The sequence below is a fragment of the Falco peregrinus genome, chromosome 1 (genome assembly GCF_023634155.1).
Source record: "Falco peregrinus isolate bFalPer1 chromosome 1, bFalPer1.pri, whole genome shotgun sequence".
NCBI lineage: Eukaryota > Metazoa > Chordata > Aves > Falconiformes > Falconidae > Falco > Falco peregrinus.
Window position 1 is genome coordinate 45412457 of NC_073721.1, and position 23845 is coordinate 45436301.

At 52.0% G+C, this 23845-nt stretch overlaps 1 protein-coding gene across 1 annotated transcript; it reads right to left on the reverse strand.

Moving 5' to 3' along the window:
- Positions 1-236: 236 nt before the first annotated feature.
- Positions 237-21320, reverse strand: LOC101921200 (taperin). The gene is made up of 5 exons (XM_055800521.1): positions 20463-21320; positions 19120-20341; positions 4842-5022; positions 4460-4590; positions 237-4089 (listed from the first exon to the last, which is right to left on the reverse strand). The coding sequence occupies exons 1-5, from the start codon at positions 21206-21208 to the stop codon at positions 4027-4029; spliced, it is 2343 nt and encodes a 780-aa protein (XP_055656496.1). The 5' UTR covers positions 21209-21320; the 3' UTR covers positions 237-4026.
- Between the last annotated feature and the right edge of the window lie 2525 nt (positions 21321-23845).

Consider the following 23845-nt stretch of genomic DNA (forward strand, 5'->3'; position numbering starts at 1 on the left):
TTCCCACTTGTTTTTTGCATGCCCTCGGCTCCCCCCGTTCCCTCCGTCAGCACTTTCTGTGAGTTATTTTTCAGATGGGGCTGGAGCCATTTTCTTTCAAAAACCGATGGATGGTTTGGGGGTGAAGGGGAAGAACACATAGAAATTTAATAGCTTAAAAACTGTGCTGTAAAGCAACACAGGCAGCACCTTTGTGAAGAAACCCCACGCGAGATACGAGTCACAGCCCCCCAGCCTACAAATGAATTCATGTTTATTGAAATCAAAAGGCGCTCACAGCAGGTAGAACGCAGAGGCGGTTCGGAGGGGAAAGGCAGGCGCCCTGCACACACACCAGCAACAAAGTTCCTTCCCTGGGGATGTACATCTGCCCGGAATCACACTCCTTGCCTTCCCCCAGCCCCAGCAGCCGCAGGAGTTCACTTTCTTCCACAGACAAGATGACAATATCCCACCACCATGTGCTACCGGTGTCTCATCCTGCACAGCACTTATGTCCGCCTCTCCTCCAACCACTCAGCTGTTCCCACAAGGTCATAGAAACGTAAGTGATCTTTGGGACTACAACCCCACTCTCATGTTTTGTTAGTTGTCTACTGCGTTAAAACTTTAAACAGTAAGGACAGGCAGCAATATCTCTTAAACCCATTTGTAGCCTTGCTTCCTAGAGCATAAGCAGGAATGTTAGATTATGTACAGTATAAGCTAAAAATAGGAGAAAATGAATAAAAAATTTAGTCTGAATTAAGGTCATTGTGGAGTTGAGTTAGTCTTGAAGGAAGAAACAAAGTGTGCCATTTTAACAGTGGAAGATGGTTGAAAATGGGTCAGCTGAGCATGATTTCATACAGATCTAAAAAGCCCAGGTATCAACATCTCCCTTTAAAACAAAGAAGCAAAAAACCAACCCAAAAATTCACCCCCAGCCCGCTTCAGGAAGTTCTTTGCCTTGTGCTCCAAGGGAGGTAAATTGCTTAAGGTGTTTCATACTCCCAATATGGGCACGAACCAGAGAAATTCCTCCACCATGAGATGGGACGATACGTCGCTGAGAATTAGATATTGTAAGGGCTGGAGAAGCCCTCTTACTGCAAGATAGATCAGCTGAACTCAGAGGGAACTCAGAAACAGTTTATGTAAAAATAAAACTATTTTTATTTCTTTCTTTCCCAGATACTGCAAAGTTCTCAGACGTTGCTAGATGTCCTGAAGGGAGAAACTGGGAATGCTGGTAAAGCCAGTGAGCCGCAAAGCACTTCAAAAGGAAAAAAAGAGAAACAAGCACGTGGACAAAAGCATTCCTAAACTTGTTCTTCAGCCTGGAAAGTCCTGTTGGTCTGGGACAGCTGCTGTTCTGGTACAAGGATGCCACATTTAATCAAAGTCTTTGTTTTGGAAAAGTAAATTTTCCTTTCAGATGCACTTTGGTATTCATGAGAGATCTGCTAAAGTGTATCAATGCTAGAGATCAGGGTAGGCATCTACTTTAGTTTGAGCACAGAGATACTGAAGCGTATCCCAGGAGGTGACTTACCAGCTAACGCTTCAGCCCTCAAAACCACTTTCACCTTGCTCTGCCAAGAGCAAGCTAATAAAGAGTTCATCTGGAACAGCCAGGGATTCAAGAACAAAGCCGGGAAGCGCAAAGGCAGCACCCAACGAGGTGCAAGTCACAGCTGCAAGGTAAAGCAGGCAAATTGGAGGAAGGAGTAGAGAAGTGAGCAGCACGCCAGGCAGGGCACCAACGTCCTCCTCTTGAGAAGCACACTCTGTACTCCCATGCCTCCACTGAGCCTGTCCTAACCAGGCAAGTTGTTCTCAGTGCTAACTCACTGAGAACAGCACGCAGAGTACCAGAGCAGCAGTTTAGTTGGCTCAAGTCAGTGGAACAAGCTGCAGGATGTTGTTGGCTTTAGTGTTCCTCATTGACCCACAGCAGAATGAAGTCGGGACCAGTACAGACACCTTGTCCCCAACTTTTAATTACAAGTAGCTTTTACTTTACCACGTGCAGTTTTATCAAGTTGCAAATCTAGAAATAGGGCTGCCTTAAACTGGCCTGAGCTTTTCCACAGTGCAAGATGCTCACCAGCACCTTTTCTGCTAGAAAAGCTGTGCATAACCTTGTCTTCCAACATAGTCCCTGATCTCCTTTGGCTGCATGCACAGCTACTGGCTGCAGGTACTGCTCAGTATTTAACTCTGCATACCTGATAACTTACTCATCCCTTAAGTCTAGCAGTCACTAGCAGTCCTGCATTTTTCCTCATTCCACCCCTGCCTCAGCATCTTGTCCTGAACTATTTCATTAGCAGGAGGAGCCTTAGCACATGGGATTCATTGCCATTTCCATGGTACTCACGTCGTGTCACAGGCAGATGTGCTGCCAGCCACACACTTCTCCCAGAAGGTCACACAGGGAGCAGATCTTGAGCCAGCTTGAAAAGGCCAAGCCTTAGAAGTGCAAGGAGGCAGAAAGTATTCCCCAGTGGCCCCTCCAGCCAAAGTCTAACAAACTGCTGAGTATCTCAGTATTATTTTTTTTTGCATTATCGTTCCAGCAATATTTAGGCACTCAAGGCAGAAAAGAACAGCTAGAAGTAGGTATATCCTAACATTTAGTCCTGACCGTATTTTTCAGCAGAACAACCTTCCTCCTGCTGCTACAATACACACCAAAACAAGCGCAAGTTATGAAGAGTATTTTCACTTCATAGACCAGCGTCACCTTGAACAGACTTTCATCATCTATATATAATAGACAAAGTAATAAATGTATCAAATTTACTCAAAGATAACAGCCTATTCCTTTGGACAGAGCTACATGCTGGGGTACCACTCATTTCATAAAGCCCAAAGAGGCTGTATCTATTCCAACTGCATCTCTTTTAATCCCAGAAGTACAAATCATATTAGCAGCAGTGTTCCATCTTTTCCAGAGTGCAATTTTGACCCTGAGTTTACAGTAGTAGAAGACTTAAATGGAAAGGTCTAACAGATTCCTTTGCATATTGGCTGCATTAAACAATTACAATAGAACTATAAAAATCCTAGGAAAAAACAACATATTCCTTGTCCAAGTTCTGCAGAAGGAAGGGAGTTAAATTTCCCTCCTGTGCTTTGCACTGGAGGAGCGAAGCAAGCATGGCTAGAAGGAAGCCTCCCTGCCAACCGAGGCAGATGACTCTTGGGCCTGGCCCCCTTAGATGCTGGAACAAAGCAACAAGAGGAACCGGCAAAGTGGAGCACAACCAGCAGGTCCTAGAGACTGGATGCCAGAGCTGGATACGGACAGATCAAAGCTATGGCCAATGTTTGGGAATTGTCAAGAGGCTCAAGCTAGTCTGGACTATAGATAGTGCAAAAATGTCACCTAGAGCTAAAGGCATTTATTCCCTTCCCATCCCTCACACAGTGATTCCTTCACAAGTATGTAACTGGCACGTTAATTCCATGATGGTTCAGCGAAACTAGACCCAGACACATGCTGAGAACCATGAACCTTCAATGGTTTTCCAAACTGACGCCCAATCTAGCTGTCAAATCACGACGATGACTGTGAATCCAGCTAACTGCCCAGATACTCCCAGCGCCCCAGCTCCAGGACTGTTCTCCACTGGGGCCTCCGATGGGAGGAGTGTTACAAAAGCTGTCCAGACCCCACACAGTGCCTGGATGAGTGGACTCGGAAAAGTACTGAGAGAACCAACACCCATCCTGGGATTACATAGCTGTTGTGAAGATGCTTGCCTAAATGGCAGCTGATCTTGAACAAGGAATATGCAAGGCCACAGGTAGAATAAATCGTATGCCTTAAAAGTGGTAGTTAGGTCCCAGAATCCAGTGCAAATATTCTCCGAAGATGCCTGACAGCATCTAGTCCACCCTTGGCATCAGGATCCATCGAAAACTGTGGTGAGGGAGGGACCCAGAAGCTTATTTCTGTGGTGCTTGCAGGGACATTCGGAAGGTGCACTGACACGTTTTGTCCAGCGGCCGCTGCTGCAGGCTAGAAGATGAAAGCGATCAAAAATAGAGAGCAGGCTCACTGCTGAAATCGGAGAGTCCGCCCTTCTCTGCTGGGGTGAGCTGTGGAGAAAGCAGAGTTGACATGGACGTGTCATCAAAGCCAAAGCAAATGAGCACCCACACCTTTGGACGGTGAAGGCTGTATTGACATCTTGCCCAGGGCTAACAAGTGCATTTAATTGCCCCCTCCAAACATGCCCTGGAGTATAAAGTGTGCCAGCTGCATTAAGTCTCCTTTACAGGTCTGCTAGTGGCAGTGGGACCTTGCCTTGATCCCTTTGTGAGTGGTGGCACGCCTCCCTGGGCAGCAAACACAAACACAGGTGTTCAGCAGAAGGCACAGCCCATCCCATCCACTGCCCAGACCAACCCAAGCAACAGATAAGAGCACAGCAGGGCAAAGCCAAGACTTGCTGATTTGAGGTCTCACCATCACTTGGTTCCCATGGGAATCAGCTTCCTTTGGGAGGCACCCCTCCGCAGCAGGCATCTCCTCATACTTCTGCTCCTGCCACTCACTGAACTTCACAGAGTGCTTTGGGGTGTAGCTGGATAAATCTGCTGGAAGAACAAACCTGACATAAATACTTCTCAGCACCCCAAAAGGAAGTGGGATCAGGAGCCCGGCATGGCAGCTGCCCATCTGCAGTTCCCCACTCTGGTTCGAGCCCTGTCCCCACTAAGCCTCAGTTCTGCCATCAGCTAGCAGGAGTAGCTGCCGTCAGATTTCCACCCGTGTGGAGCCCCGTAAGGGTCTGCAGGAAACATGGACAGTGTCAGACGCCACAGCGCCAACACAGTGCCTCACTCACCTGAGTTAGGTGTATTGGGATGCAAAGTGCTATTTGGGCGTGGAATGTACAAGGTTCGAGATTTGTCCTCCTCCGGTTCAGAAGCATGTCCTTCCTCTTCTTCCTCTTCCTCTGCCAGTGAGCTCTCCGAAGGGTACTCAAACATGGTCTGCAAACTTGTCTCATTGAAAGAGATCTTCATCTAGACAACAGCAAAGGAGAATTATCAGAAAGCAGTGTAAGAAACCATTGATCCCAACACCTGCTCTGGCAAAGGCTACCTCCCATGCCGGGTTTAAAGGAGCCATTGCACGTGTCCCCCCTTCCCCCATATGCCTTACCTAATCTCTTACCATGCTGACAGAAACCATGAGGGCAGACAGATAAATAGATGGGATGGAGGCAGGAGGCTGAGAGGTCAACACTACCTCTGGCGTTTTGCCCTGGCACATACTTTGCCATCATCTGACACCGATGCACAGCAGCCCGGAGTTGCTAGCATGTTGCTTCAGAGAGACCAGTGTTCCCAAGGAAGAAAGGGAAGCACCCACATGTTGGAAAATGACATTGCTAATGCCTGCCAACTCGTTTGTGTACCCATGCTCTAGACAACAGAAACATCAGTGATCAGGACTACATTTTTGAGAGGCCATCCTGGCAAAAAGCTATTTAAGCTAGATACAACCAGGGTTTAATACCAGAATTGGTAAGATGTAAGCAGCTAAAGAAGAGATGGTAACAACTGGTAGTAGAGAGGGAAAATACCAGACAAGTGGGCAGCCCTTAAAGGTTCTGTTTTGAAAACACTTTTATTTAGTATTGTCACTAATGACCTTTGCACAATAACTGGGAGACTGAGAAATGAAGATGACTCAAACATGGGAGTTCAAGGGAAAACCAGAATGTTATGGGTAATGAAGAAAACTGGCGAGCAAGAACACTAGAAATGGGATGATGTTTAAGACTAACATCTCTTAGAGGAAGGGTTGATCACCTGTGAATAACCAGGAAAGAAAATTTTGGGTTGGCTACAGGACTGTAATCATCATTAGGATGCTCCTTAAATAAACCGGGAATAAAGCAAGGCATTTCCGCTGGAATAGGGCCTGTCTGGCTCCATCCTCCTTCTAATACCCAGCAGGTAGGGGAAAGCAGCAACTGGGACTCCCCCCCTTCTCTCCTCCAGGCTGAACAAACCAGCCCCCTCAGCTTCTCCATATATCCCACTTCCTCTAGCCCCAGGAGCACTTTGGTAGCCTCCGCTGGACTTGCTCCAGTTTCTCTGCATCCATCCTGTAGCAGGACACCCAAAACCAGATGCAGCAAGTCCAGATGTCCTCTTCCAAGTTGAAAGGAAAAGCTGAGTGAAGGGGTTGTTCCCCTGCAGCCTTACATGTCCTAATCATTGCTCAGAAGATCTGGTTACAAGTCATCTCAAGAGGTGGAGAAGAGACTCAGTCTGCTTACAGCAGCAAAAATGAAGGCTGAGAAAGAGCACAACAGCCCTTGGTAAATACACCAAGAAAATAAACACCAAGGAGCAGAAAAGAACTGCTGATGCCAGCATACAACAGACAAACAAGGAGGATAAGCTTGCCAGGAATAAATTTATGCCAAAAGTAGGGAAGTATCTAGCCAATGCAGATCTAGGTTCAGGAGCAGCTCCCCCAAAGGCTGTTGAGATCCCTTTCCTTCTAACTACAAGTAAAATTGAGCTAAGAGGGTTATGACCAGAATTAAAAAGACATGGTTGCTTGTGACAGTCGGTAGGAGCAGGATGGTTCAGAATATCACTTTTGATGCTGTGTAGTAACTGGCAAGAAGAAAGTGCAGCACATTGGCCCCATGTGCCCTAGCTGCAATTTCCCTCATATACAAAACACCCCACGGGCTGAGAAACAGCACGTGGCCCCAAGTAGCTACCAAACAACCACGCATGCTGCCCAGATGCATTTATTTCTTGCTCTTAGGGGGAGCTTAAATCAAATGTGGGTAACAGAGTGAGTACCTAATGCCCCCTCCGCACTGCAGATACACACAGTGGAGCTGTGTGTTACTCTGCCTAAGTACGGGATGTACCTTGGACGCAGGCTGGCTCCTCTCCCCATGCTCCCAGGAGAAGGCAGGATGGAAACAGCAGAGAGGGCAGCCAGCTGCCTTTCCCCAATCCTGCCCCAGCCTTGGCCAGAGCCATTCTGACCTTCTCCAGATGACACATGGGGAGAGGAACGATTATATTACAGAGAAAAGGGGTTGGAATATAACAGCCCTGAAGATCAGAGCATCCCAGTTGCTGTTCCCTGAATTTGTCACCCCTGCTGCTGACCTAGATGCTCCCTGATCCGAGCCAGGCAGCGGAGCGGGCAGCGGCTGGTCACAATGTGGTGCCTGTATTGCGGGACGAGCCACGCTGCCAGGCACGAAGGCCATGAGGGTGGAGGTGCCCAGGGCTCCTGGAAGCTCAGAAGCTATCCCCGAACCAGACACGGCACACAGGCTGCTTACTGGTGCTGGCCACTGCACTGGAGGGCAAGCAGTACTTGGCTAAACAGGGAAAATAAAGGGGACAGGAGGGACATGCTTTGGTTTTACAATTCAAGCTTGAGAGATGGATCTAAGTTTTCCTTGTTTTCTGCTGTTGTGAGGAAATCTCTACGAGAAATGACTTTGAGTTCAATTTGGACCAAAGCTGCATGCAGTGCAGGAGAAGAATGGAGCTTCACCTGGGAATAAAACCAAGGAGTAGAAAGCAGCAGAAATGACCAGGAGACACTCCTGCAGCACCCAGAGGCAACACCCCAACCTAAGCCCTGAACCACAGCAGCTCCCACTTGCCCACAGCCAATTCAGCCCGGGCCATGCTCCCTCCCAGAGCCAGGCTGGGTGCCCGGCAGAACGCCCTGCCACCAGGGTTCCTCCAGTACCTGCTGTCCAAGGCAGTAGAAAGAGCAATCATTAACCGCAGCGGTGCCAGCCCCACGCTGCCAGGGCCCCAGCCCGGGGGAGAGCTTCCAACAAGATAATTTTGCTGCTTCAGCAACAGCTCCGGGTGGGCCAGCACCACCTACACGAAGGCTGACACCAGGCAGTCCTGCTTGGCCTGAGTGCACCTCGGTGCAAGCCCTCCCACCCCAAAACCACGTTGACTTACTCCTTAGTAGCATCCCACCCCCCTGCACCCAGTGCCACTGCTGCCAAGAAGCTGGAAGAGCCCTATGGCCACTCTGCAACAAAGCACCCAGACACACCCAGGTCAAGCAAACACCAGAGGAACAGCCCGGTGCTAGCACAGGGCTGGACTCCAGCAAACGGGCTCTGCAGGAGCAGCTGTCTTTCCCACACCCACACACACTCCCCGGGCACTCGGTCAGCCCTGCCTATGCAGAGCGAGCACCCCACAACTCAAGGTGATAAACCTGCCGTGGCATCGCCTGGGTTCCTCCCACAAGCTGCTCTCCCCAAGCATGAGGTGGTTTCGGGGGAAGCACAGAGCAGCTCTGCTTGATGCAACAGAGGATGGAGGGCAACTTATTCAGAGCTAGGGGACATGTGGGACAACACAGCTGCCTTAAGAAACCCTCTGAGCAGCTCACAAGCAGCACTGAGCACTGTTTGTAGGGAGCACAAGCAGATTCAGTCCCAGGAACAACCTAAACAGAAAAATCAAGAGGCCAGTACTGGCACAGCCAGCAGGTTTGCACAGCCAGCATCCCCTTGACAGCCTATATAGACTTCTATGGAAACACAAAAGGCGACAGGGGTTGTTTTCTTTAGAAGAAAAAACATATCCCAGAAGAGCCAAGCACACTCGAGCCCAGCCAGAGAGCTCTGCTCACCAAGTCTCAGCAGCGCTTCCTCCATTTCTGCCCCAGCAGCAGCTGCCAGTTGTGGCAAGGGAGACTTTTGCACCTTTCAGTCGTGGATGTTTGCAGGGATTTGTCACTATTTGCTCAGCTGAATGCTTCACACCCAGAACTGTGTCACAAAAACAGGGTCCAACCCAAACCAATATATCTATATATTAATACTCTGCTCAGCAGAGCCACACTGGGAAGGATAAGGCAGGCTTTTCAGGGAGTGTTGTGCTCTTCGGCTTCCAGATTCTTGCGGCCATTGCAAAAATCATTTATTCATTTGCTAGGATTTGAACAGTAATGAGTAACAGAGTACCCAGGAAAGAGAAGCCAGGGTAAACATTGCCCAACAAGCATCAATCTGAGTAGTCATACAGGGCTCGCTCAGAAAAGAAAAAAGAAAAAAAAAAAGATATTGACAGACTGCATGCCCTGAAACAAGACCCCAGTCTGCACTCAGACCAGCCACGAAAGAGCTCCCATGTACAGAGACATATTAGAAATAAAAATAACCAGTTTACAGAAACCAACCAATGTCAGAAAAAAGCTCACTGCCAGAAGCTGAGGCGGAAAGCTTGTAAGACTCCACAGTTAATGAAAGAGCAAACACCCGATGGCTTCTCACAAACCAGGGTATCTCCGTAAGTCTCAGGAGCAAATCATGGGGTTAATCTGCATCAACTCCAGAAGCAAACTCTTTAGTGTGGCTTTTCTCTTCTCCATCCATTATCACATTTACTTCTTGGCAGATGTGGCAAAGCCAAAGTGATAATGTAAGGTGTTTTTTACACCTTTTAAACAGGAACTTCTTTGGCAATCCAATTCCTCACCTTACAAATAGTATGGGAAAAAAAATTGTTCTAGGCATTAAAAGAGAAAAAAAAAAATCACCCTTTAACTATATTCCAGTGAGGAGAGTCAGCTGATCCCCATCATAGCAGTCTACAGTGAAAACGCTTGGGCTCAATTCCTCTTCCCCACAGGGCGACTGGGAACAGCCGTCTTCCAAACCCGTGGCTCTTGCAGGAGGCTGTAAGGGGCACCACTGCCGTCCCCACTCAGTGTGGAGGAGCCGGATGGCATCGCAAGTCAAGAAGCACAAACTGGAGTTTATTCCTGCCCCTGCCAACACCACACAGTGCTGCCAGCATGTCCAAACCCGCCGCGCTGCTGCTGCAGGCTAGGTAAGAGGGCAGTGGCTGCTGCATGGCAGTAAGAGGGACACAGCAATTTTTCAGTAACATGTGAAGTACCTGGGTAGTATAACCAAGATGCAAACAGCTGAGTAGCACCAGGGATCAAGATTTGTTCTTTTCGGGTACTAGTTTTCCTCTGAACACCCTCTTGCCCCAAGCAATATAATCCTGAAATGACAAATTCAGGGACTGCGCTGACTGCCTAGGACATGCATGGATTGCCAATGTGCTGCTGAGCGTGATTTAAAGCAGCTTTTCACACCTGGTCAATCAAATGCCTCCTCCTCTCTCAGCAAAAGCAGTGGGAGGGTTTCGGCTGATATCTGCCAGAAGGGCGGACAACAATTTCAGCATGAATACAAAAGAGTGATTGATAACTCCTGAGAGAGCAAGCATGAACAAAATCAGTGTTCTGAAGAACCTTGTGCTTCTGAGCAGTCTTACACTGAGCTTTGCTCCATTCACTGCTGCGCCGATCATCTAAAGGTTTAGTCAACGAGACGAAAGCACAAGCCATCACACCAGATACCTGAAAACTACAGCAGCACTCAGCCGGGAGTGCATCAGGAAGCCTGCTGATACAGAGCATCCCATGAGGTTTGTCAGAAAGGGCCCCCAGGCTGGGCAGGAAAGCTCCTCCAGCACCAAAACCCACTCAGTAGGTTGGTGGAGGCTCTGCCCAGCAGAGCTCAGGACCTGTGTGAAAAGGAAGGTCTCTTCCCAAAGGACAACCTCCCAGCTCCACGCTGCCATCGGGTGAGAGGGAAAGTCCCTGCCCAGACAAATAACTGCTTGTGAGACTAGAACCAGAAGGCAGAAGCACATTCTTTGTGGTAGCCAAAGATCCCCAGAGTGTTTACCCTGGCCTTTCCATCTGGCCCAGCCTGACCATTCTCACAGATCAGCAGATTTAGTACAAGGAGGTAGAGAAGCAGCTCATAAACTGCATACCTCTGTGTGGACCTGCATTTTTTTCATAACCACCTGCAGACAACTCCCCTGGGATGCAGTTTCTCTCTGAAACCTTTAGATAAAGGATTTTTGGGGAAATGAGCTATTTCACAGGAGTTAGCAATGAGCTTATCTACATGCCTGTACTTGTCCTGAAAGCACAGTCATGAGTCAGCCGGGTGGCTGCAGTAGCATCAGCAGCCTACCAAGGCATTTGCTATCATTTGGCAGAAGATAAGGAGCTTTTGCACCTCTAAAGTGTTTCCTTGACACAGTAGGAAAGGGTTTTCCCCTGACAGGTACCCCTAGGAATGGAGGGGACTTGAGGCTTGGTTCCTATACCAGATTAACCCTGTACTGCTATGGCTGAAGCAGCCCAAGTATGCCCAGGAAAATGCAGACAGCACTTCAGCAATGTACTTTTCTGTAATTCTGTACAACAAGAAGAGTTTTGGGGCACAGGTGTTGGCTGCTGCACCACAGGCTCACTTGATCATGCTTTTCCAAGAAGGGTTTCCTAAGAGTAACACTGAGTTCTGCTCAACCATTAACTGCATCACAGAGTTAGTTACTGAATAGAGCCAGCAGCGCTAAAGATTTACAGCAGTAGCAAGTCAAGTAAGCACTGTGCTGCTGGCAAAGGCGAGGTTGCCTCCAGGATCGCATCCCAGCTCCCAAGCCACAAGGCAAAACAAGAAAGTCTCCATTTACAAGGCAACCCACAAAGCCAGCTCTGTGTAATCAATATGCTGAAGCACATGGTAGATAGCAGCAATGCATGGAGATTCGAAATATTAAACTCCTTGTACAAGACACAAGGAAGTTTCAAATTCCTGATGAGAAGTGACAGGGTAGGGGCAGTCCCGGAGAGCATCACAAGGCAGGCAGCTTTGTTAACTCTTCCCTTGACTGTGTCGGGCAAGAAGAAATTCCAGTGCCCAAACAACCACAGGGCAGTTGCGACTCCCAGTCTGACAACAGTACAAAGCAGCTATTCACCCCAGGATTCCTTCGCACATCTGCAGACAGAGGACCCGGAGCCTTCCACCGTTTAACAAGCAATTCAACTATTACTTTACTTGGCCTTTAAGAATTGCACAAATCTCCCTACATATACGAAACAAACCTCATCTGAATACACAAAGAGAGCAGGCATAAACAAAATACTATTAGTGTCAAGACTTTGTATCTTCATAAACAACACACAAAACTCCCAAACAGTGGAGGATTCTGCTTTACAGGCGACTCTGAGGATACAATTTGTGGTTACAACACGGCACAACGCTGGGAGATGCCACCCACAAACATTTCTGTGCAACCGAGACTGACCAGAGCAGTCCAACAAGTACCTCGCTTTGGTGCAAGTGAACAGTCTCCAGCTGGAACGGGACAGATGGAGCATCATTTCCTGGGAAATATGGGGAGGCTGGGAACAGAATTACTTCCCATCCTGGCAAGGAGCTCATTCTAGACTTCAGGACCAAAAGGCTTCAGTGATGTGAACAGTATTAGCAGCACAACGGAGATCATGGCTCTCTTTCTCTGGACTACTAACATGCAAAAGATACTTCCTCGAAGAGAAGTGACTAAGTGCAGCAAGTTCACCATGAGGCTTACAGATATGCCCTCAGAACTGCATTTTCACTAGCTACAAGCTACACAATTTCCCTAACCACACCAGTGTTTTGTTCTCCTAATGTCTGAGGTATTTTCTTCAGCTTGCCTGTAGTCCTTCCACGGCCTACAAAACAGCAGCTCCATCCTGCTGAGTTCCCAAGATCACCTGAAGGGCACTTCTCAGAAACATCAGCACCGAGTTCCTTTAGTCCACGTTTTCCCAGGATGTTTGTGAAGTTTCTCTGTGTGACACAGATGCTCCACATGACTCTTCCTACACATGCTGTCCAAACAGTGATAGCGTCACAGCTTCACTGCGTGCCCACATCCCACTGCAGTCACTAGGAAGAGTCTGAGTTTGTAAACAGATTTTAAATTGCCCAGGTTTCGCTCGGGGGGGGGGGGTGGGGGTGGGGGTGGGGGGGGTGGAAGCAAGCGCAAACCCAGAGGTGAAGGAGCTGCTACTGCAATAGCTGCTACCGAAGTTTCCTTTACGGCCACTGAAACCTGGAAACTAAACATTGGAATTTTTCCTACTGTTTCCCACATATAACACAGACAAGCAGGACCCCTGCCCTAGCCAGCCTGAGTGTTTTCTTTCCCAGCCCTTCTCAGGAACAACCATGTACTGGAAAAAGAGTGGAGAGGAAAACCCAAACCCAAGAAAACCTCAATACTTGAGATGGAGGGAAATTATAAACAGTCTCCAATCTGGTCCACAGATTAAGGAAACCGATCAAGATAACGTTAACTTTAATCCATATGATTAGAATCCAAAGCACAAAGCACTCCAAATCTCCTCTCAAGCTCTCCGGTGGGCTGAGCCCTGGGCACGTCCTAACCAGCTTCAAAGGCTGGCTCGTCTCTTATTTGCGTAAGAGTTTCTATTTTAGCTCTTCTGCCCCGTTCCCCGTGCTGCCCACAGCAGCAGGCAAGCAGGGGACGGGAGGAGGAGAACCAGGGGGAATTTGGGAACACTGTGGCATGAGGTGAAGCGTGGGAACAGCAAGGCCATGGAGAATCATTTGCCCACTATGGAGATGAGATACGCACGACTCATCTGCTCTGCCAGGGGTTTAGTGAAACAAAAGTACCAGCACTCAAAGAGCTGGCAGGCAGTGGAGAAACAAAAAACCACCTACTTCCCCACCAAAAGCCTCAAGTGCAGCTGGTGAGGTGGTTTAAAAACTATAATCACAACAAGATCCTGATTTCTGGAGTCTTCAGGCATCAACATCACAGGCTAAAAAATTAGCAGAATTAGAAAGGCCAGGGAAATGTACCGCCTGGGTAAAACAGCCTGCTTACATCTGACAGCCAATGGAAATCACCGCCACAGGGCAGGGACCACACCTGATCGTCCAAGTCACTTATTTTCTGAGCGGGACTTGTCACTGCTGACCTCATCTACCAAAAATTCAATACATCCAAGTCAGATACATACTACAGCCCCTCCTTAAAGGTGGCAGATGTATCTGCGCCAGCAGAGCACAGCCACGAGACAGTAAATAGAACAGGAGCACGCAGCTCTGTGAGAGCTAAAGAACATAAATCTTGGTCCTGACCGCCTCAAAACACAGAGACTAAGGAATCCAAGTAACTTTTGCAGGGAGATTTTTTGCTTCTACCACCAGGTTAATTTATTTGTGTTATGGCTAATTTATTTGTGTTATACCTTGCAAAAAAGTACTTCAGGCAGTCACTAGTATTTAGAATCCACACTGTGCAGACTTGCTCCAAACAGGTCTGGGCAACAGCTGGGAGTGCTCGTCCCTGCCAGCCTCTCGAGCCTACACTTCGTTCTCAGAGGAGAACTCCAGCAGAACTGAGCAGATAGAAAGCTACACAGCAAGAAGTTCAGCAGGTTAGACCAACAAAAATGCTGCCCAATCCTGCCCAGGATGACAAGCTGAAGGATGCTTAAAATATTTTTTTAACAGACATTCAAGCGGGCATTCAGAAGCCACATTCAGGCATTATGCAGCTCAAAACATTAGAAAATGGACCATGCTAAAGTCCATGTAGGCTGGAACATTTTGAGGTTCAGCTGAACATCTTTGAAGACAATTGCACAAAGAAGCAGGAAAGCATGAGACTCCGGCTGTTTGGATCCCACCAACCTCATTCTTGTAAGCCCTGTTCACACAAGGCTGCAGCTCACCTTCCAGCACTCAGCAAATTGCCAACTGTGACAAGCAAAAAACATCAAAACCATCAACAACCTGATGTCTGTTGGCTCTCAAGTCCTGTTATTTACAGGACTTCGAGTGGCCTGGCCAAAAGTCACTTTTCCCGTGGGATCCTCAAGAGGTACCAGGTCCTGGAGAGGATAAACAGTGTGACTTGCAATGAACTGCAGGAGTGGCAAGACATAAGCAAGGAGCACAGCTGGGGTAAATTCTGTACGCACAGGACCTTCACGGGAGGGTCCAGCCACCAACAACATTAGAACATGGAGCCTAAAGACAGAGAGATGACTTCTCAGGGCACCAGCTGGCTCAGCAGTTTGCAGCCCTTTTCAATCACTCGCTCCAACATGCCAGTCACATGTGTCACAGAAACCTAGATTTCTATCTTGCTGACAGCTTTATTGTATGTTATCCTGGCAGGTAACCAAGCCAAGATTGATTCTTGTCAGCTCAGCTGAGTTAGATTTTATCCTCCGAGATCCCAAAGATCCACATCCTGCAGCAAAGCCTTCCCTTCCTCCCGGGGCTGCCATCAGACTGAAGCGCCTTTATTTCTTCTGTAATAACAGAGTACAAAGATGAGCACTGAACAGAGGTCACCAACAGCGCTCTGCATCCTCTTCCCTACTCCTTCTTTGGAATAAAGGTCAGTAGGTCTCCTTCCCCTCCTGCACACGTATCCTGTCCTCACTGCCAGAGCTGACAGCTCAGCCAGCCTCCTCCAGCAGCTGCCCTGTGCTCTGCTTGAAATCCAGCACGTCCGTTCAAAGCTGCAAACGTGCACTTAGTTTTCAAATTAAGTCGTCCTGTCCCCCCCTGCCCTGGCTTTATCTGAACTAACCGTGACACTGCTTGGAGAGAGGTCTCAGAACAGCCACAGAGTAGATGAACAGTCCTGAAGAGCATCTTAACACCTGTAGGGCAACAAGAGCTCAAACTCCCCACCCACACGGGCAGCCCAGGATGAGCACAGCTGGGGCTCTGCCCTCCGCCTGCAAATCTTGATCGTGTCCCACCATACACAACCCCACGTTCACCCTCCCAGCCCTGGGTGAATGATGACTGTCCCTCGCTTTAGTTGCACAAGAGAGCTGGGAACCCATTTTTTATTTTGCCACAGGCACAGCGTTTCTCTCCCTCCCCCAGCTCAAGATCCAGCTCCAACCCCAAAACAAACGGCTGCTTTGCATATTTGAAGCATCTGGAGGGAGCAATAAAGCTGTTTTTCCTGAAAGGCCATGAACACCAGCAGCATCCTTCAGGCCACAGCAAAGTCCCAAGCCCCACAGCCGCCATCAGCAGCCATGTGGCCAAGAGCGGGGAGAGCTGGAGCTGTCTCCGCGCAGACCAGAGCAGCACTGGAACCCCCTCCTGTCCCATCCCAGCTACCCTCCCACCCCAAAAAGCCATCAAGGATGTGGACCAGATGATGTGGACCAAGTCAGCTCCTTTTTGCTGGCATCTCCACCAGTCAGGCAATCAGTGGCCAGACACGGGGATGGAAAAGGGAGGCTGAATATCCACATTTGAAGAAAAACACAATTTGCATCTCACAGAACAATCAGTCTAACTGTCACCACCAGCTCTCTCCCTCCTAATAAACCATTAGCCCTGCCTGTAGGCACAGACACCCGTAGATCTGCAGGAACATGGCATTTCCCAGCTGCGTTAGACCTGCTGTTTATCTTGCCCAGATTCCTGCTGGGTATCAGCAAGCAGATGAAGTTTTCCAAGTCATCAGAGTTTCACTACACACCATTTTCTTGAGCCTGGAGCATCCTTAAAGACCTTTCAGCAAATCCAAGGTAAGGTTTGGAAAAGAAGATGCTCAGCAGGAGGTGGGCTCACCCAGCAGGTCTGCCTGGAGAGAATCACCCCAAAAGACCTGGGTAGCTCCTCACTGAAACCGGCATCAGGTTTGATTTTGATACCCCCAAAAAGAGAAAGGGACATCGGTTTTACCAAAGAACTTCAGCTTCCAGCTCACAGGAAATGTCTACTTCTGCCCAACTCAGGCCAAAATAAAGATTCTGAAAAACCTGACGTAGCTACAAAACAGAACCCTTGTTTTTGGCCGGTTGTCTTGGTGACACACAGCAATCTCCTGGGAAGATACCAAGGAATGCATCCCAATACTAGCTCCTTCCTTTTCAGGCATCAACACTCAGCCTTATTACCCAGAGCAAAAGCCACAAACATCCTCTAGGTTAAGAGTAAACAGGAATCTTTCCATTTGCTACAGCTTCTCCTGAACTCTGGCAACCAAGTGAAACTCCACGCTTGCCACCCCTAGCAGGAAGGGAACTGACAGAAAACCTAGTGTTTCTCCCACTACATTGCCACATTTAGTTTTACAGAGAAATGTCTGTCTCTACTACTTCTCCTTAAGCTGGAACTTGCTGTCCGAAGGGTCCCCATTTTTTCCAGTTTCCTGACCCCTGCCATGTAACAGGCAGTTCCTCCTTTGCCTTTTAACATGTCTCTTCTCAGAAACCAGATTTTAATGCAAGTTCTCATACAGGACACACTCCCTGTATAATTCTGTGAACGTCATTACAGTTGTATACGCATCTTGGGGTATTTAGCGCGCTTCATCTTCAGAGTGCCTGCAGAGTGGGCTAGTTAATGCTGTTAAGCTGTTAAGAACATAGGCGGAGAAGCTACATGACCTGCCCAATGTCACACAAACCCACCACTGAACAGACAGAACAGCTGTCAACCAATTTCAAAGAATCCTGTGACATTTTAGGTTGGGAAAGGACTCGGGAGGTCACTAGCCCAAACCCCTGCTCCAAGCATGTCTGAGCTGATCAGTTGCTCAAGGCTCTCCCCAGGCAACTTTCACATAGCTCCAAGGACGGTGATGCCACTACTTCTCTGGGTTCCTGTTCCAGTGTTTGACCAACCTTAAACAATTCAGTTGCCACACCAGCCTTGTCCTCCTCTCCCCGCCTTTTGTACTGTTAAGGACAGCTTCCCCAGCAGACTATTTAATTAGTTTGCTTGCTTGAGGCTTTATTCTTTTATCAGCAAGGCTGCTGCCCCACCACCACTCTGCACAGAGAAATCACCTCCTCTGGCTGCTTCAGAAGCCAGACCTACCTAAGAGTGGTTGTCCCACAAGGTCTCCTCTCTGTTCTCTGCTACACCCTGAGTATCCACAACTCTAACACGCTGTCTTGCTATTTTCAGCATCTATACCACATGCCTGATTTGGTGTAAATGAATATCGCAAACTGAACTGAGCAGACCCAAGAAAACAGCTGGAAGGAGTGCAAGCCAGCAGGTATTTGAGCAGCAGAACAACTCCAGTCTGACCAAGCATTTCCCTGTAGGAGGACAGGGAAAAACTGCAGGAGCGCTGAGGGAGAATCGACTCTGCTGCTCATTTACTTATTCTGGATTTCATGGTGCTCACGCTCCAGATCTGCTACCTGCATTAGTAGTACAATCATATTAATACAAACTGCGTGCTGTTATGAAGGACCTTAACATTAAGCCACGAGAAACAGCACTCCCTGTCTCCCTTCTAAATGAGATGCACCTTGTTCAAAAGATTTCCTCAAATTATAATGCTCAGTGCCTCGGGCAACCATGTGGATTCAGTCCATCAAATATTTAGTCAATATAGGTAACGGAACATGAAACAACTATTCCCACTATGGAAAAACATGGCACGTCGCAGACCTAGAAATCTGGATTTGTCACCTCGGTGTGCTGCTTTCAGAGCTGAACAATTCATGCCTACTCCTCCGGTGCAGGAAAATACCCTGTTCTTTCAGCACAGCTTTACCACAGCCAGATGCACTGGACCAAGCTACAGAAAGATTAATTCTCAACGTAAGGCTCACAAGGTTCTAGGCTAGCTCCCAAGCAGTGAGAAAACCTGGTATTTGCTCCAAAGACACTTGGAGCCATTGTCATCTGGTCTTCAGAGATGTAGCTGCACAGCCAGAACGAGCAGCCAGGTGGTATAATCCTCTCAAGAGGGGTTAAGTTGTTGCTGATCTCTTTCTGCCTAATAGAGACCTAATTCTTGAGCCTCTATCAATAGATCACTAATGCGGGGAAGACGCCAATGCCACACCGCCCATGGCACTGTCACGAGCCGGGCAGCGGCCACAGGGAACTCAACGTGTCCAACACACACCAGACATAGTGAGCAGAGCTAGAGAGGGGTCAAGTCCGCAGCAGTTCAAACCAGGCAGCTCACCTCGATTTTCTAAATACCTGAAACACTTTCTGTTATTATACCTCCAAGAAGCGACTGTGGGAGAGGACCTGCAGTTATCACGGGCCATATCCCACCCTCACCCACCCGGCGGACCAGCACCCAATGCCCGCTCTGTGGGAGCAAGCCTCTGGCTCTCTAACAGACCAGAGAAGCACTGCCCGTCATCCCACCCGGGCGCCTCACAGAAAGCCAAGCCAAAAGCAGTCCCAAGCTGCTCTCAGCCCGGCTGCTGAGCGCAGAGGCACCCCAGGCAGTTACCTTCTTGCGGTGAGAGCCCGTCTTGCTCATGCAGGACCTCTCCAGGGACAGGTACCCCCCAATCACTTCGATCTCGTTCACCGTGGGGTAGCGCTTTTTATGGGACACTCCTGTTTGGGGCCCATCAGCGTTCTCTGCGACTTTGCTTTTTCCCTTGCTATCCTCCTCCTCATCCTCCTCCTCCTCCCGCTGTGGCCTTCCACCGGCATCAGTGAGAGCCTGCAGCCCCGGGGCAACGGGCTTCCTTTTGGGCACGACAGTGAAGGTGCTGCCTCCCCTCTGGTGGGGGGCAGAGTGTGGTCTGTAGAGGGGCACGGAGGAGAACTCCATCTCCAGGTGAGGGCCAGCTCCTCCAGGCTGATCCACCAAGCTCCCCGTCCTCGCAGCCGAGCTGGCCCTGGGCGAGAGCTCCCCGCTGTCCAGCTCCACAATGTCATCGATGTAAGTCACCGGTACCGAGGGATCCAGAGGCGACGGCGGGGCAGCGACAGGCTCTTCCTGCTCCGGGGCGGGGGCCCGCGGGGGCTCCTTCAGTGCCTTCTCCTCGGGGGACGGCGGCCCGGTGCTGGCGCTGGGGGCCGGGGGCAGAGCTGGGCCGCCCTCCCGGCGGGGCACGAAGAGGAAGGAATTGCGTGAATTGAGGCGCAGCTTGGCCAGGGCCTGCGCCTGAAGGTCGTGGGCTGGGATGGCGGCCAGGTCAGGCTTGGGGGCTGGGTGGATTTCAAAGGAGCCCCCGGCCCGGGGGGCAGAGGCGGAGAGCGGCTGCACGGAGCCGGTGGCACTGGGGGCACTGGGGGCCAGGGTGGCACTGGGTGCCAGGGCGGCACTGGGTGCCAAAGTGGCACTGGGCGCGGGTGACGGGGCCGCTTCAGCCTCCTCCGGCTTTGGCCTCCTGGCGTTGGCTCTGGCGTGGGGAGCGCTGGGCGATGGCACTGGCGGCCCCTGGGGTGGTGCGGGGCGGCCTGCGGCCGGGGCACGGGGCTCGGGGATGCGGCCGCCCGGGGGCAGGCCCCGGGGGGTGACGGTGAAGGAGTTGGAGCCGATCTTGTGGAGAAAGCAGTTGGCCTGGGGGGCTGCGGCCTTGGGGGGGGCTGGCACCACCTGGGGGGCTGAGGGCCGGGGGGCAGCCGGGGCTGCCGCGGCCTTGGTGGGGGCTGGGACTGCCTGGGGGGCCGAGGGCTGGGGAGTGACAGCCTGGGGGGCCGCGGGCTGCGGGGGTGACAGCCTGGGGGGGTGGCAGCGCAGGGGGGAGCCAGGGCTGCCTGGCGGGTGATGGCCTGGGGGGAAGCCAAGGGGGCCGGGGGCTGCGGGGTGACGGCCCGGGGGGCAGCCGGGGGTGGCGGGGGCAGCGGGCGGGGGGGGCGGCCGGCACCGGGGGTGCAGCCCGGGGGGCAGCCGGCGGCGGCCGCGGAGATGCCGGTCGCGCCTTCGGGGCCGAGGCGCGGGGGGAGCCGGGTCCCACCTGCGGGGGGGCGGCCGCCCCGCCCGGACCGAGCCCGCTCAGCGCCTCCCCGCCGCGGCGGCGGCGGCCCCGCGGCCGCTGCCCGAACTTCTCCAGGAGGCGGCTGACGGTGCCCGGCTCGGCCGCCTCGGGCTCGGCCGCCTCGTAGATGACGACCTGGTCGGCGCGGATCTCGGCGAGCGCGGCGCCGCGGCGGGCCAGCAGCTCCCGCAGTGGGTCGGGGCCGGCGGCCGGGTCCCGCCGGCGGCCGGGCGGCGCGTCCCCCTCGGCGAAGCAGCCGGCGGCGTCGGGCTGGGACTCGATGATGAGGATGTTGTCGGCGCGGATGGTGCGGATGCCGGGCACGGCGCTGTACAGCTCCAGCAGCTGCTGCAGCGGCCGCGCCGCCGCCGGGCCGTGCCGGGGCAGCCCCTGCCGCAGCCGCCGCCGCTCGCTCTCCAGCCGCATGAAGGGGTTCTCCCGCAGCGGGCCCAAGCTCTCCGCCACCACCAGCCGCTCCCCCGCCGGGGGCTCCGGCTCGCCGCCGGCCGCCCCGGCCAGCTTGGCCCGCTTTCGCTCCAGGATCTCCCGCTTCCAGGCGGGCTGCGCCCGCGGCCCGAGCCCGAGCGGCGGCTCCGCGCTGCTCATGGCGGCGGCCCAGGGGACACTGCGCCGCCCGCCGCCGCCGCCTCCGCCCGCCGCACCTGAGCGGGGCCCCGCCGCCGGCCGCAGCACCGCCCCCGGGCCGCCCTCGGCGGGGCGGGCGCCGGGACAGGGCGGGCGCCGGGGGGGGGGACCCTGCGGGGGCGCGGGGGACGGGCGGCACCGCCCGGCTGGCCTTGGGGACGCGGCCTCCGCCTCGGGGCCGGTGCCCGCGCCCTCCCCTCACGCTCCGGGGCTCCAGTCGAGGCGGAACGGGGCGAAAGCGGCCCCGGGGGGTCGCGGCGGGGCACAGCCGGGGTCCGGGCGTGGGCAGCCGCCGCGGCCGGGGCGGCGGTGGGCGCCGGGGGCCGCGCCGGGCCTGTCGGGGGCGTTTGTGGGAGAGCTGGGGGCTCGGGAGTTTGATGGAAGAGCTGTGGACTTGGGAGTGCTTTAGGGAGAGCTGGAGACTCGGGAATCTTTTAGGGAGAGCTGGGAACTTGGGAGTATTTTAGGGAGAGCTGGAGGCTCAGGAGCGTTTTTTGGTGAGCTGGAGTGTTCAAGGGGGAGCTGGAGACTCAGCAGCGGTTTTGGGCGAGCTGGGGACTCAGGAGCTTTTCAGAGAGAGCTGGGGACCAGTGGCGGTTTCCACAGCACATTTTTCCTGCCGCCTTCACTCCCCTGTGCCAGCCACTTGTTGGGCACAGAGGTGCGGGGCACACGCTGCGGCAGCGTTATTTCCAGGCAGCGCCTGTTATCAGCTGCCAGCAGGTTTCTTTGGGAAGTCTGGCCATCGGGGAAGTGATCGCCCCATACTCCGGACTTTCCACGCCTCCAATAACGCTCTGTGCTGAAATGCTCGGCCCAGAAGGTGTGGGGGACATGGCATGCTGTGACGTAAATAACCTTTGGCCAGAGCTTGCCGAGGTCCCATCCTGCCTGGGAGCTGCGGAGCCGCACCCCGGCATGCTGGGCTGCTTCGACATGAGCAACTTCACCATGTGCCAGGCGGGCTGCTGTAAACACAGGTGTGCTTAGGGGAAGGAGCACCGTGTCCTGCTGATAAGGCTCTTACCTTTGCACTCCTGACCCAGAACAGAGCAACTGCACCTTCTTCAAATGATACCTGGAAACAATACTACTGAAAATAGTAGCTTGTTGCCAAAGCTGCCCGTGTGCCGGGAGCCGTGCAATGCCCAGGTGTGCTGTGCGCAGCAGGAGCTGCTCTGCTGCAAGCCAGCAAACCAGAGCTAAATGGAAGGAGGCAACTCTTTGCTTAAGTAACACAAGGGTGATATAAAGTTTGCACATGACCCACTGTACTCGGCTGAAGCAGAGGTCCACAGTGCACCGTCCCGCCTCCTGGCCCTCGCTGTGCCGGCAGCGGTTGCCCGGGTTGAGGATAAAGGCTGGGCAAGCGGGTAAGTGACATTTCCCCGCCTCTGGTGATTCATGGCTCAGGCACGTACAGAGCCAACAATGTGCCTTTGTAGTCTGAGATCTCAATGGATTTCTCTTTCGTAGTCTTGTCTGGTTGGCTTTTGAGCCTGTGTAAAGCCCATAAATCCTGAAATAATGAATCCCAGTTTATCTGCACCTGGTGCAAAGAAAACGCCTCCCTTTGTGGGGATCGAACCTGACAGCTGCTAGTTTCGCTGCATGCCCGCCTGCCTTTGTAACAAAAAAATAAATCCAGCCATTATTCATCGCCTCCCCTGCCAGTCAAGATTTGAGAGCCTTCTATCATTTCTGTCTACTGTTTCTTTCCTGGGCTGTGCGTTAAGAACTGGACAGTGAAACTTGGCCGGCAAGCGAGCGCTTTGCAGCTAATCCCCTGCATTGCTGTATTTACACCCACTGTTAACCCCAGAGCAGTGCCCGAGTGCTGTTATTAAGAGGCTCCTGGGAATCCCGCTCAGTGCTCACATTTTGGCACAGGAACAGGAATGCTCGATTACAAAACCCAGGTGTGATGATGGCAGGGGGCAGGACCCGGAGGGTGTGATGGCAGAGTGCCACTGGGTAGCATGAGCACGAGTTTCTGGTGTCCCAGCAGTGCCAGGGCACAGCTGATGTGGCTGCAGAGCTGGCAGCGGACTATGGCATACGCAACACGTCAGTACCAGGCGTGGCACACACTGCTGGCAACGGTAGGATCTGCTGGGACAACCCCCAGTACAGCCAGGTGATAAGGGAACAGGGAAGGAGCAGGGCCCAGCAGGACTTGGAGATGCATGATTTCACCTTAAACCCCTGCAAGACATCTCAGTTCCTCACCCTTTGGCAGCGCAGAGCAGAACTCCACCCGCACAGCTCCCGGCCTGGGTTTGTGTCCATCACACAGACACAGAGCACAACGGGAGGGTGAAGAAGGTGATAGGTAAAAATAATCTGATCTAACTGGGCTTCTGCAGCAAAGACTGCAGAAGATAATACAAAAAAATAGACTGACTTTCTGGCCACCAGGTACTCTGGGCACCAATGTTGCTGTAAAGGCCTTAGGGAGAACAGTGGCTGGGTTTCTGGCCAGAAGTGGTGGTGAGGGATTAAAAGTGATTTCCGTCATCTGGCCCACTGCTGAGACAGATACGGCACGTCCCACCCCACTGCGGTGATGGCACAAGGAGGAGGATGTCTCCAAATGAG